The sequence below is a fragment of the Rosa rugosa genome, chromosome 1 (genome assembly GCF_958449725.1).
Source record: "Rosa rugosa chromosome 1, drRosRugo1.1, whole genome shotgun sequence".
Taxonomy (NCBI): Eukaryota; Viridiplantae; Streptophyta; class Magnoliopsida; order Rosales; family Rosaceae; genus Rosa; species Rosa rugosa.
The window spans coordinates 36740821-36755111 of NC_084820.1; the positions used below are offsets into that span (position 1 = coordinate 36740821).

At 35.7% G+C, this 14291-nt stretch overlaps 1 protein-coding gene and 2 long non-coding RNA genes across 12 annotated transcripts; 1 reads left to right on the top strand and 2 right to left on the bottom strand.

Moving 5' to 3' along the window:
* The first annotated feature begins 200 nt into the window (after positions 1-200).
* Positions 201-8499, top strand: LOC133724789 (uncharacterized). 4 transcript variants are annotated; one of them, XR_009854006.1, is made up of 8 exons: positions 201-504; positions 651-706; positions 794-927; positions 1855-1899; positions 2124-2175; positions 2326-2380; positions 7649-7744; positions 8068-8499. It is a non-coding gene; the product is annotated as an uncharacterized LOC133724789 (long non-coding RNA). The 4 variants fall into 4 exon arrangements; XR_009854004.1 differs by having other exon boundaries at positions 894-927; XR_009854003.1 differs by having other exon boundaries at positions 794-1899.
* Positions 3427-7412, bottom strand: LOC133724788 (uncharacterized). 7 transcript variants are annotated; one of them, XR_009854002.1, is made up of 9 exons: positions 6841-7409; positions 6470-6578; positions 6307-6367; positions 5936-6044; positions 5651-5701; positions 5112-5231; positions 4005-4418; positions 3860-3913; positions 3427-3752 (listed from the first exon to the last, which is right to left on the bottom strand). It is a non-coding gene; the product is annotated as an uncharacterized LOC133724788 (long non-coding RNA). The 7 variants fall into 7 exon arrangements; XR_009854000.1 differs by having other exon boundaries at positions 6307-6578; positions 6841-7412; XR_009853998.1 differs by lacking the exon at positions 5936-6044 and having other exon boundaries at positions 6307-6578; positions 6841-6901; positions 7004-7406.
* A 493-nt stretch (positions 8500-8992) lies between the features above and the next one.
* LOC133736320 (THO complex subunit 4B-like) lies at positions 8993-11658 on the bottom strand. The gene is made up of 4 exons (XM_062163780.1): positions 11506-11658; positions 10793-10861; positions 10515-10705; positions 8993-9594 (listed from the first exon to the last, which is right to left on the bottom strand). Exons 1-4 carry the CDS (start codon positions 11641-11643, stop codon positions 9324-9326), a joined length of 669 nt encoding a protein of 222 aa, XP_062019764.1. The 5' UTR covers positions 11644-11658; the 3' UTR covers positions 8993-9323.
* Positions 11659-14291: the final 2633 nt, after the last annotated feature.

The window sequence follows — 14291 nt, forward strand, 5'->3', positions numbered from 1 at the left end:
TATCATCATCACTGATGGAGGAGTCCGAGTGCCTGAACTTGAAGGATGATATCTTAGACTACCTTGGGGTTACATCTTTCATATTTAGGCACTAGTGACTTGTTAGAGTTGCTGTACGAGTTATGGCGCGCAAATTTTAAATATACTAAAGCTCTGTTGCCCCATTCCCTGTTCATCACTGTACGCAGTGGAGTGACGGTTTTGCCCTTATTATTTTGATGAATGACAGTGTTGCCTGAGAAGTTCGGCTATAATTCTGGGTTCTTCTTCTTTTTGGAAGTATCTGTTTTCACTATCTCCACACCGACATCGGTTCTTGCAGACTGTCAATGTGGTTTTCGGTTCAATTTTCAGTCTATGTTGGGTTTCTGTTTGATTACACTTAACAAAACCTGTTTTTTGCTTTCCGATTTTGTTGAAACAGAAGAAGAGGAGGAGGAGGAAGAAGAAGAAGAAGAGGGAGACGGGAAGAAGTTGTCGCTCGATTCGAACAAATCATCTCAGGTATTCTATGATGGGTTCGAATTTGTTTGATTTATTTTTTTTGTCGGTCTCTCAGCTTTTCCATCATCATACATCACCATTTTGGTCTTTCCTATTCAAGAACCAATCTACGTAGTTTTCAATTTACCTGGGTTTGGGTTTTGTAGGGGTATTGTTCCTGCTGCAGTTTGGGGTTTGAGTGATTGATTTGAGGACGTTGAAGGTGAGTTTTTGATTTTGGGTAATTTCAGAACAACTGAAAAGAGAGAAATTCGCATTATTACCTGAAAACAGAGTAATCTGAAAACAGGTTGAAGTTTGGATCTTGGTTGTAATCTGAAAACAGAGTTCTGCCAAAAACAAGTAAAACAGGTTTGATCTCTAATGAAAGTCTTTCACTACTATTACAGTTCAATTGCTTTGGGAGTCATTTCTGTTGAGAAGGTGAGCCTCTGTCTATTTATATTCAAATATGTAATACAGTAATAGTGCCCTATGTACTATTACTGATACTCAAATACATCCAAAACTCTTTCCTTCTGAAATTTGAACCTTAAGTACAGAACTGCTATATTCATCCATTGTTATTCAGTTTTTCTTGCATTAGTAAAGACTTGGGGGGAGAGACTGAGAAAAAAGACATAAACGATTAGCATCAAAGTGATCAAAGGGAAAAATATTGGTCATACAATATGCGGGTTCTGACCACTAATAGGAATGAAGTTGTTTCCATTACTCGAAGACAAGCTTAATTATTTGAATGATGTACTTGAGTATCAGTAATAATACATAATATATATATATATATATATATATAATTTTTTTTTTTCTAGAAACTCCGAGGTGTTTAATGGATTTAGGATGGAGGTTTAGATAAGCTAACTATACTTTCACTACTATTGTTCTTTCAATTGGATGATTTACTGTTGTTAGTTTTGAAATGATATTAATTTTTATGTTCTATATACTTTATTTGTTCTATAGTTTCAAATTTAGGTAATTGACTGCGACAGCTTCAAGGTATGAATCTAATCATGGGATGAATAATAGAATGCTGTAATTGCTTTGGTTTCTTGAGTTAGTGTGAAAATGTTCAAATGGATAAACCTAGGAAAGGATAGGTTGTTGTAATTGCTTCGGTTTTTTTTTTTTTTTTTGGTGAAAAATGTAACAAAGTTTTAGTCTTTCAATTCCATTTATGATGTCAAAATGTTATAGTTTTCAATTTATGTACAAATTTGGGTTAGTTGATGCACTTATCTGGGTAGGTGAGAGTTTTTGTTATTTCTTTCTTTCGTTAATTGAAGCTCATCTGATTCAATTGTTCATGTGTGGAATTTGGTTTTGTAACTTCTTTGTTTATGATTGCAGAGATGGAGCTATCCCTGGTCTCACTTGAAAGAAACCTCCTTAAAGGTATACAATGCCAATTATATATCGAAGTATACATTTTCTAGATTCATGTGTAAGATAATTGGCTGATTTGAATAAAGTAATAGTAAATTAAGTTGGACAGAAATCAAGTATAGTGGGTCTGTGTCTAAAATTCTCAATTTGTTCTGACATTCTGAATTTGTTTATATTGGACAGATTTCCTATTATTCATGCTAATTATATAGGTCTGTTTTCTTCTTTGGAAGGGATGAAGAAGCCGTGAAGAAATCAACGCTGGTCTGCGCCGAAACATTGAAGGTATTAGACTCTCAATTTGTTTATATGGTGTGAAACCAAGTATTGTGAGTATGATCATAGTGTTTATTTGATTTGTTTGTGCCACTGTGATAGCTGAATTACCATCATTCAGCTAACATATACTTTTTATGTCCCTTTTCTCTTACACAGAACGAGGCAATCCAAGGATCTTTTCTAGAAGCATACTACACCACAGTAAGGACTGGTATAATAATCTGAAGTTTACTTTATCTATTCGAAATGATATGGTACTTACTGTTTCATTCGGTTTCTAATATAAATAAAACTATATGATTTATTTCTCATGGCATACCATCAGCACTGGTATATCTTTTTACTATTATCATTCTGCCTCAATGTAAAACTGTATAATTGTACCAAAAAAAAAAAAACTGTATAAGATAAATGGAATAGCAGGAAATTGGCTTTTAAAAATCATGTTTAGTGTCATTTAACCCAAACAATTAAGAAAACATGTGCAATTTCTGTTGTCAATCTTTCTTGTAGTACATTATCTACTCCAAACAGTTTTAGACATATGTCTGATAATCTGGTTTACTTAGGATTGAGGAAATTATTTGTTCAGTATCTTCCAAATTTATAAGTTGTTATAATTTTTTTTCGGCAAGCTTCTTTTAAATGTTTGCAATTGTTGAACTTTTTGTTTAATGGGAATGGGAATGTCGATCTAATATGTTTCACTTATGACTACATGCATATAGCCCAAGTTTAGCTTATTAATAGACTTAGAAAAGAATATGCATATGATTCTAGAATAAACCTTAACTAGCTAGGCATTCTTCATACTAGCCTTCCTGCACGCGCAATGCGCGTGCGGAAGGGCCGCGCTCGCGCGTGCGTATTGTCCTTTCTCTCTTGTCACACTTGTTTGAAATGTTACTTATGAGTGCAATATAATTTCTGTGCTGCATATTACCTAACTCTTACTTAATTCTTACCCCATACTCTTTTTCTCTGGGTTTGATATTGCTAATTCTTACCCCATACTCTTTTTGTCTGGGTTTGATATTGCAAATAGCAGATAAGGTTAACCTTCAGACTTATCTGCTATAACATTGGACTGACAACCAATGACCAATGTTATAGCAGATTAGTGATGTCAACTACTCTTTTCTCCCTCTGCAGGGGGTACCTACAATTTGTTTCAGACGTACAACATTACTTAAATGGACTGACAAAGTGAAATTTACGACCACGTTTGTAAGGAGTTAACAGTTGAGGAGGAGAAACTTTCAATAACCTCATAAGCCTTTGAAATTCACATGTAATTCTTTTTTGAAATAACACCAGCAACCAATATTCATCTTGCATTAATACAGGTACAAACTAAGCATTTCATCAGCTCCTAAAATCCCAAATCCCTGCTATGAAGCTTTCAATCAATTGTTTACATGTAACAAACGAAACAATGTTTCATGCAAATTAACCTGATCTTCATCCAGTGGGTGAGACTGCGATAAAATAGCTTCTGAAGAACTCACTGATTGTCTCCTCTCTCCTTGAGAGGTATTTGTACTTTGCCTTTCTGCATTGGGTGCATGAACACGGGATGGTTCCTATATAGTAACTATGTTAAGTTCAAAACATAATCGTCACAGAAAAAAGGTTCTATAAGTTGTTATATTCTATCTATGAAAGGAAGAAAAGTACAATGCTAATCTACCTGGCCATCATTCGATGGCTGAGGGCGTGATGAAGAAACTTGTCCCATAACAATCTGGAAAACCACTTCAGCCATTAATTAAAATTCCAAAAAAAAAAAAAAAATCCATGTAGTTTGGGTTAAGAGTTGCACTCGAAATCCTTACCAATAAGGAATCAAATACGGCGAGTTTGAATTAGATCAAATTCTAATCAAGGCCTTACTTGAGGCCGCATCTTTACTTGATGGTTGCAGTATTTTGGCATGTCTGTGTTTATAGCGTCCTTGAAGCTTGCTGCATTGATTGATCACATGAAAACATAAACTTTGAGGTTCAATAGCCAAATACATGGCAATTGAATCATGAGCGAAGATCATAAAGAGCATAATGCGAGTAGGAAGTGGATTTAATACAATGAATTCAAAACCATCAGACCTGTCTTGTTCAGAGCAGTGATAAAAAAAATGAAGCTTTTTCCAACCTTGTCAGCCTTTGAATGGTATAGAAGTCAGGAGCCCCTATCTGGGAGAAATGAGTTGGAAACCCTTTTCCATGCTCGGTTTGGAAGCGCTGAAGAGCCTGTTACAATAGAAGATCTGAGTCACGTGCGGCAACAAACCAGTTAAAATGCTGCGCTTAAATTTAGCTTAAAGAGATCTTGAATGAGTATGATATCTATTAAGCATGAAAACTTTATTGGATACAAAGCAGATGATGAACTTTGGTATTAGAAACTGAACTATTATCTCAACCAAAGCGCTGTTGACTGATATGTATAACTATCAACCTAAGGAGCTCAAATCGTATGATACATGGCATTCACTAAAAGAAACACTAATAACGAAAAATTAATTATCTATTTTTAAGAAAGGAAAAAAAAACTTGATTAATCAGAAACTGAAGCAATGAGAGCCAAAGAAACTCAACGGCAAAAAAGGAGTAATCTGAATCAATAATTTTATCATTTTACATAAACCCGGACATAGCAATGACAATGCAAAATCCATAGGCATAGGCATCAAAAATGAAGTCCTATTTTCCTTGAGTTACAGCATTTTTCTCCCTTGGCAAGTCAGTAGTGAACAAACATTATGGGGTAAGAAAACAATGATATACATAAACTTCCATAACAGATAAATAAACATCCTACCAATAAATAATTCAAAATATCAAAAATGAGATATTATCAACAGATTTCGTAGCCTGGGAGCTTGATGAGGGGGGGAGATGTGATTCTAGAATAACTATAAATGAAGCAAGGGAGAAACTTACTATGTCAAATATATTGAATACTTTTCAATTATTGGGTAGTACACCCAAGGCGCTGCAGCAATAAGAGTATCAGGTTCCAATATCTCCTTAACATGCTCCAAGAAAGACGAACCAAGAAGACTGCCAACAGATCAGAAAATCAAGAGACAGCAATAGTAAACTTTGATAAGAAGAAAAGAAAAAAATTAGCTACAATCTTTAATTAATACATTAGAATCAGCTGAAAAATGAGGAAGGAGAAACTCAAGATGAATTGACGAAATTAAAAAAATGCCTTGAAAGTTTAATTAGGTTTCACGTAGACCAATTCTATAGCCAGACAGCAAACAATTTCTATTGGTATTAGAGTACTATGACTTCCTATAACCATACGGACACAAATCATTGCCTAGAAGAGCTTTGCTGCTATAGCTACATCAGATGGGCACTTTGTTTATAAACTTGCACAAAAACTCCTTTAGGTAACAATGAAATCCAACAGAAAAAGTAAGGACTGATGAAATATTGAACACAGTTGACAATGAAACAATTTAACATACCTGGTCTTGCGCTTTTCCTTTCAAGTCCCCAATCAAATACTTTACAGGTACCTAAACAAATGAAGTAAATGTCAACGTAGATCATTATCACCTATCTTACACAAAATACTGAAAGCTCCAAATCCTTGAGAAACAATTGAATAGCAGTATGGAGTACTCTGTGAAAATTGACGAAATTAAAACAGCATAACCCTGAGAAAACCAAAAGAAAATTTGAAAGAAAACCAAAACCAAATCAATGGAAACTTAACCCCAAAATACCCTGTCACAATTAGGTAGTCTCACCTTTAGGTAATTCGCCAAAACTGAGTCGATTTTGATTTTAATTTTGTTCCTCTGTTTGAGTTATAATTAACCACTGCGGAATGGCCTTACTGAAACCTTGGTGGCTCCACTGTTCAAAGTAATGGAGCAGCATTATACCCTCTCCTATCCTTTTAGCTAGTCGAAAATCAAACAATATTAAAGTAGAAAGACAACCAATTCCCACTCTTCCTAGTGTAATAATAACATCATACAGAGAGGCCTTAAAAGCACGATTCAAAGCAAGTGGAAAAGAGTTTACTGCTTATACATGTTAGGTCCTAATTTGGCAGAAGAATTGCATACAAATTGGGTGATTGAAGATAAAAGAACATAGGATACAGAAACACCACCTGCAACTAATATTAGGCGACACCAACTTTCACAATGTTCCGAAATCTCCCATACATTTACCTGCAAAAATTGAAAGAAAGCGAAGCAGCATTTGGCAATCACCAAAACCAAATCAATGGAAACTTAACCCCAAAATACCCTGTCACAATTAGGTAGTCTCACCTTTAGGTAATTCGCCAAAACTGAGTCGATTTTGATTTTAATTTTGTTCCTCTGTTTGAGTTATAATTAACCACTGCGGAATGGCCTTACTGAAACCTTGGTGGCTCCACTGTTCAAAGTAATGGAGCAGCATTATACCCTCTCCTATCCTTTTAGCTAGTCGAAAATCAAACAATATTAAAGTAGAAAGACAACCAATTCCCACTCTTCCTAGTGTAATAATAACATCATACAGAGAGGCCTTAAAAGCACGATTCAAAGCAAGTGGAAAAGAGTTTACTGCTTATACATGTTAGGTCCTAATTTGGCAGAAGAATTGCATACAAATTGGGTGATTGAAGATAAAAGAACATAGGATACAGAAACACCACCTGCAACTAATATTAGGCGACACCAACTTTCACAATGTTCCGAAATCTCCCATACATTTACCTGCAAAAATTGAAAGAAAGCGAAGCAGCATTTGGCAATCACCAAAACCAAATCAATGGAAACTTAACCCCAAAATACCCTGTCACAATTAGGTAGTCTCACCTTTAGGTAATTCGCCAAAACTGAGTCGATTTTGATTTTAATTTTGATTTTCGCTCGAGTTGATACCTATTACTCTGCCTTTTGGGTTTGATTGAGAATCAGCTCTGCCCACATCAATGGAAATAGGATACCCAAATCAATGGAACACGAAATCTGAAAGTCTCCGATTTGATTCTAATTTTTTCCTCTTTCTGGGTTTGATTTTGCTCTGCTCCTCTTTCCCTTCTCCTTTTATATGAACCGTAAATTGAGAGTGGGGTGAATAATAAGGAAGCCATATCCACTCCAATCATCTCCCACGTCCGCCTTCCGTCTCCAATCGTGCGCCCCGGCAGTCGTTCTTCGAGGAGATCGTGCTAACTGCCGGCAATTTCTGTTTTCCTCAATGATTCCGTATTTATTTTCTTATTTAGGTTTTTGTATTTTACATTGTTATCCCTTGTTGATAATTTTCACTTAAGTTGAACTGTTCCTTAAATCATGGGTAATTATGGGAGTTCAAAAATTTGGTGAAGCTTTGACACCAAATCTGGCGCCTCCCTTTATAGTAGTAGAGATGTGTCCTGACCTTTACGTAGTTTTGTCCCATGCCTGAGGTCAACAAGCAATCATCTAACTGTTTCTTCATTTTCTTTTTACATTTAGCTGCCTTCTTCCTTGCCTAGCAGTTTTTGGTTTCTCAACTTTCTCTCTATTTACTTTCCTTGCTGCTGCCTCCATGCACTTTGGCATCCGTTGCTGGTGAGTTTTGCATTTGTTGCTTTAAAGCGGTTTCCCGTAACATGATCTCTCCTTCAAAAGAGAAGAACAGAGTGAAACTAATCCATATTAATAGTCTGTGAACTCTATGTAGCATGTTTCAGTGAAATGATCAATTTTGATTAAACATTAAAACTAATATACATTAATAGTCTCTTTGAATCTGCACTACTGGTTACAAATTTAGACCGACTGTTTTTGTATCCAGAATTAATTAAAGTTATGGTTCATCTACTGTTTAGCTCACTTGAAGAATCAACTTTTATCAATTTTGATGAGATGACTGTATTTTCTTTGTTTTAAAGTGACAGGCAAGCAGAAAAACATGGAACTACATCATCATCATCAGCACCATTGTCAGCTGCTAAATAGAAAAACAATTGAATTGAAATAGCTATGTTATATAGCTTTTGCTAGACTAATCAATTTCGTGCAGCTGCAACTACAACTCCAATCGGAGCCGTCACTTTTTTGAACCAACACTAGCATTTTACAAAGCTGCAACTGAAACAACCAACTGGAGTACTTTGTACAAACTGACTCCTTAAATTCACTCCAGCAGCTCCTTTTGATAGATTAACCTATCTCTTATATCCTTTTTGTAAAGCTACAACTAGAATAGCTAGCCTTTTTGTGCAGCTAGCATGTTTGCATCATCTCCTTTCAAATAGACTGCAGCTAAAATCTAAGATGTATGAAAACTGTTTTCACTATTTGAATGAAATGTGATGATTTTCCTTTTGTATGTTATTTTTCTAAATTACTCACGAGAACAAATTCCGCAGCAAAGCGCGGGTAGTATTTCTAGTTCACTTCTATTTGAGAGTCCCATTAAGTCTTGGGTTTGGAAGCCCAAGGCCCAAACTCAACTCCAAATTGTGTTGTTAATTTTTGGTCATCACGCATGCGCAATTGCATAACATGAAAAATATTGAATAAAATGGAGTTAATTACAAACATTCTTTGTCCATGTGCTTCACCTGTTTAGTTAACTTGGTGTATAGGTTTTTCCGTTTTACTTTTGTCAAATTGATCTATAGCTTTATCTCTACTAATCAATGCGGAGGAAATAGGTGCCGACTTCAACACCAAATGAACGGAAATGACTCCATTGATTAACCGAGATAACACATAGATCAAATTGACCAAGTTGAAAACACAAACCAAAATAGCTAAAGACTCAGAACACATAGACCAAGAAATGTAATTTCCAACAATTAACACACTGTATGTATGCTTAAACTAATAAAAATGATCAATCATAACAGAAGTGACCAGCCAAAAATAATAGCAGAGGTAGAAAATCCCCTTGGATATATATGTTTGATAGCAGATGGCACTGAGGTATCTGCGGTGTCCTTGTTACTAATTGAAGGGGTGACTTTGTAACAAACTTCTTTTGCATCCCAGCACAAAAGTGGTACTAAATACCAGACAAACTGTAAGATATAATTCAAGGGAGCAAGAAATGCTAATAGGTAGTGCTCCATATCCATCTATATGTTATATATTACCAGTTTGCCTTCCCCTAAACTACCATGTCTGTCATCTAACTGTGATTTCAGTTTACCGGCCTACATTTTAGGCGGTATTTTTCCAAATCAGCATCCAGATCATCAAAAGTCACAGTTGTATCTCCATAAAATGTTTTCTTCCTTTTAACAGATTCTGTAATCACATTCTTCCTTTGCTGATTTTCTGCAGTCACATTCTTCCATTGCTGAGATTCTGTAGTAACCTTCGGACCACCATTTCTCACCTGTCCACAGCCTCTTTCAAGTCCAACACCACCATGACCATGAAACGATCCCCTTGAACCAGCTCTTCCTAGCCTGTTCCCCAACAAAACAAGAAAAAGATCATGTTCATGACTATGCCTTTCCTCAGTAATGGCTTTCCCAGTGAAGTTAAGCCGCGAAAAAAAAAATAGTGAACACAAGTAAACGGCAACATCAGGAAGACATCAGCTAGCAAAGTTCTACTTAACATGTCTTTTCTTTCCCACTTCTCCAAATCCAAATAATTGTCTGCAAACAACATATAGACTGCATTTTGCAAATGCTAATATCAGTACATTTTTCATCTGTGTGAAAGTGTTCACACATTCACATGTAAACTTTCACACACACAATATGTAACAGCCTATACATTATACATACACTCATCAGTCATCACATTTCTTTCACTTCCATGAATAATGTTCTCCCTCTCTTTAGCAGGTTCCTTCAATAGTTTCAGACTGCTATTTCATCACACAGGTGCTTAATAGAAAAATTTCATAAAAGAGAACAACTATAGCTCAAGTTATTAAAAATGTTTTCAGTATGCTGCCTTGGTTAGAAATACTTTAGCCAATGTATTGGTATAAACATGTTTGACTACCAGTGAAAACTGGATAAAGTCGGAAATAAAAATATCATAGATACACAAATGCTCCTTGTGGCTTGAAATCACTGGCTTAAGTTGATACAAAATAAATTAGTAGGCAACATAAAAACAAATCTTTATGATGAAACTGTGAACAGAACATCAATGAAAGCTCAGACCAAAGTGAAGCGGGACTGATATTTTCCTCATTAGCTTATTTTCCAAATGCATAGGGAGATCAAGATAACCATTTCAGACCAAATAAATATGACTTCATGTAACTCAACTCAATGGAAAGTCCTATATTTAATTGCAAAGACACAACATACAGAGAGATCATAATACCGATTCCCAACACAGAAGCAGAAAGAAAGAAACACTATACCTCTGGAAGACGGGAGTTGGATGTTCTTGCATGAAATTTGTATTTGGAGGCAGAAGCAGAGGAACAGGAGAAACAACATTGAGTCCCACAAGCTTAATTTCCACTTTCTTTCCATCAAGATGCTGATTGTTGTATCTCTCGATTGCTGCTAGAGCATCTGAATAGTGCTTATAGACAACTTCAGCTGTTCCCTGAACAGAAGCAACGCAAACCTTCTAAGCCAAAGAAAAGAAAAACATTCTTTAAAGAATTCCATGGATGTCAAGCTGTGAAGATACCTTAGATCTTCCACTTTTATCATAATGGATTGAGTGCCTTTCCAATTCACCAACCTCAGAGAAGAGCAACTGCAGATTGCATTGTAGTTATAACCTTTTCAACTTAAATGCCAAAAGAGTTGTGAAACCAGAAAGTTCAAACAATTACAAGGCACATTTTTTGAGTCTAAAACTGACCAAACAACATAAAGAAGAATAAGAACAATCACTCATACAAACTGGCAGATTGAGCAGCATCCTATATATACAACTTGACCTTATGAACACATGCACATTCATTTGCCCCACAAACATGTTTACATATACACACCCCCTGCATAGATTACAGTGCCCATATCAAAAGAATAACACTATTTCCTTTTAAAAACCCAGACAGGTGATTCAGGGTCACAGATTACAGTGACCATATCAAAAGCAAGACACCATTTCTTTTGAAACAGGGGATAGAGGGTCGTCTAGTAAAACTCCTACCATGACAAACAGAGTTCATAAAAGATTGCAAACCAAAACTTCAAGTTGGGATCTTTGGCACCCTTTAGTTAAAACCCCAATTCCGCTTTACTTCACTGAATCATATAACCCTCTTTGACAGCTCTGGGACTAAAAAGGCCCCCTCTTTTCCCACATGGATTATACATTTATACACCACAACACAAACAGAGAAAGGACACAAAAAATAACCAAATTCATGTCAAAAAATAATAAATACCTACCTCTATATCTCGATTGGTAACATCATAGTCCAAGTTAGATATATAAAGCTTGGTGCTTCCCTCACTGTTCATCGCTTGGCTCAAAGCCAATGGCAGCTCAATCCTTCTGGGTCCAGGCTGTCCTTGCATTTCCTGCATCAAAATCACTAACACACATCAAACACTAAACCAAAACATCATACATGCAAACCCCAAACCCTAAAGCCTACGCCTTTTTGGTTCCTGATAGCAGAAGAGAGTGAAAAAATCAAAGAAGCTCGGAAAACCCAAAAAAGTTGAGAATGTGGGGAAGCGTAAACGGTGGCTCACCGGCAGAGTGGGATACGGCGCCGTTCTGTAGGCGTTGCGGTTCATCGGCCGACGAGAGGGGCCTGAGGTGGAGCCTCCGCCGCCGAAATGACCGTTATGCCCTCGTGGCTGGTGAGCGTGGCTGTTGTGACGGCGTTGTTGCTTGGATTCGGCGATGAGGGCTTCGAGAGGGAGGTCCAGGCGGTCCTGAGGGAAGGGCATTTTGGGTAAAAAGCAGAGAGAGAGGTGAGGGGTTTTGGAGGACAGTGAAGCAGGGTTTTTGGTTTTGCAGAATCTCTACAGTACGTTCTGGTGGTGAAGGAGAATACTGGCGTGGTTTAAAGGCGGGGGAAAGATTTGTCTCATTAGGGACACGTGTCGAACGTTGAAAAATATGTGTTCTTATTTTGCCTGTTTTAAAAGTCATTTTTGGATGATATTATTTAAGAAAAATTAGTAATTTCGAGCTTATAATTATATAGTTTCTATTTTTCAGTTTCAGTTCATTAATCTTACTGGAGTCACCAGTTTTATGAGGTTTTCATTTTCGAAACTCAAGCTCTTTTAGTTCATAGATTTTATTATCATTAGAAGTTGATATGTTTATTAGTTTAGCCTTGATCTTTTTTTTTTTACGGCAATGGTGATGTTGCCGCTTGGTGCTTGTTTTCAAACCCCAAACCCAAACAAAGGTCCCTTGAGTTTGTTTGACTAGGTTATCATAATGTCACACACATATACACACCTATAAATTTACAATTATTTTGTTATAATCTGATAGTCGCGTTATATACTTATTAAATCTATGTATATTATGATCATCACTTAAAATAAGTTTTTTTTTTTAGAGAGAATGGGCTGTCAATCCATTAATAATGAATATGTAGGTAACATTACAGAAAAACAGTTCACCCAATCCTCAGGCTACGACAAGATTGAGTCATTCTAAAGCAACCTAAAATGCAACATCACCTTGGAAATAAGTCCAGAAATAACCAATAACCAGACATGACTAGTGAAATGTTTGAAACAGCTCAAGAGCTAAACCGCTTAGAGTAAATTATATTTATACAAAACCCGATTGACCTAAAGACATGTGACATATCGAATAGAGGCCAGATGATCAAGAAATGAAATAGTAAAATAAATTAGGGACTTTAAAATACCAAAAGAAGAAACCAAGAGCTTAAATAAATTTACAAAAAAATAATAATAATAAACAAGGGCCTTGAAACAATTTTACATTTTCAAAAACGCATTTACTTCTCACGACACCAAGAGTAGACTATGAGTGATTTAGGGTTTAACGAGGGCTTTTTTGCCAAAACAAATTTCAGTCGATTCTCACATGAGTAGATTCAAAACACTGAATCTAGGTGGGTCTGTCATGAAAAGATGAAGGCTTAGCACAAACTTGTCACCAAAGAAAATCGTCACGTTCATGTTGTTCGAGAGGCTCCCAGTTGTTATTCCCAAAATTTACCCCGTCGTCTATGCACTTTAGGAGTTCTCATAAGTTCTTATCTTTAAATCTCAATCTTTTTTAGCAAATCGACCTTTAGATGTTTAGAACTTCATGAGTATATAATTTTTGTAAATTTTTAGCCAAATAAAAAATCGTAAAAACGTTCATAATCGTGATTTATCATTTATGAATACGGAAGGTTCAAAGTGGACATATTTGGTTTGTCTATTGATTTGATATAGTTCGTCACCTTTACGATTAGCAATATGGAAGAAAACTTGCAGCAATGATATACTCATGGAGACCTAAAATATTTAATAGAGGATTTGTTGAGATGTGATAGAAACGTAGGTCTCAAAATCATTGATTTGAAAGCTCTCATGATGTTCTCATTTTTATGGTCTCATTAGAGCCTCTCCCTACATGTTTATAACATCTGAAAAGGCAAACAAATTGGTCGACCTTTTGGAAGAAAAATATAATTCTTTGTTTCCTATTACGATCTCTTGGAACATCTCTTCAATCATGTCTCTCATAAGAAAAATAAATGAAAAAAACGATGTTCAAAATGATGAAAAAAGAAATAAAGTTGCAAACTTTCTCATATGATGATAGTAATTAATGAATTTTTTTAATCAAAATGAAATTTCCATTGAATAAAGTAACTCACACAATTAAACCAACACATAAAGTAAATCAAAACAAATGTTAACATAAGAATGGGATGCATCATACATAGCTTGTGAGACCTTTTCTTATTGGCTTTTGCCCACCAATGGTTGGGCAGTTAGCCCCAAAATTAAGGGAAGAAAGAGCAGACAATAGTAGCCTTTCTAGATCAGGGAATTTTAATATTTAGCTGGTGCTACTATTCATTTGAAAGATTACATAAGGAGTTGGAAGCTGCCGCCACTGCGACAAGAGATTTGCATAATTTTATATTTTAATAAATAAGAACATCAATAAAATATTAATATTGTTTAGCTTCATTTCCTTACATAAATCAAACACTATAGTGAGTTTTTTTCCTTGT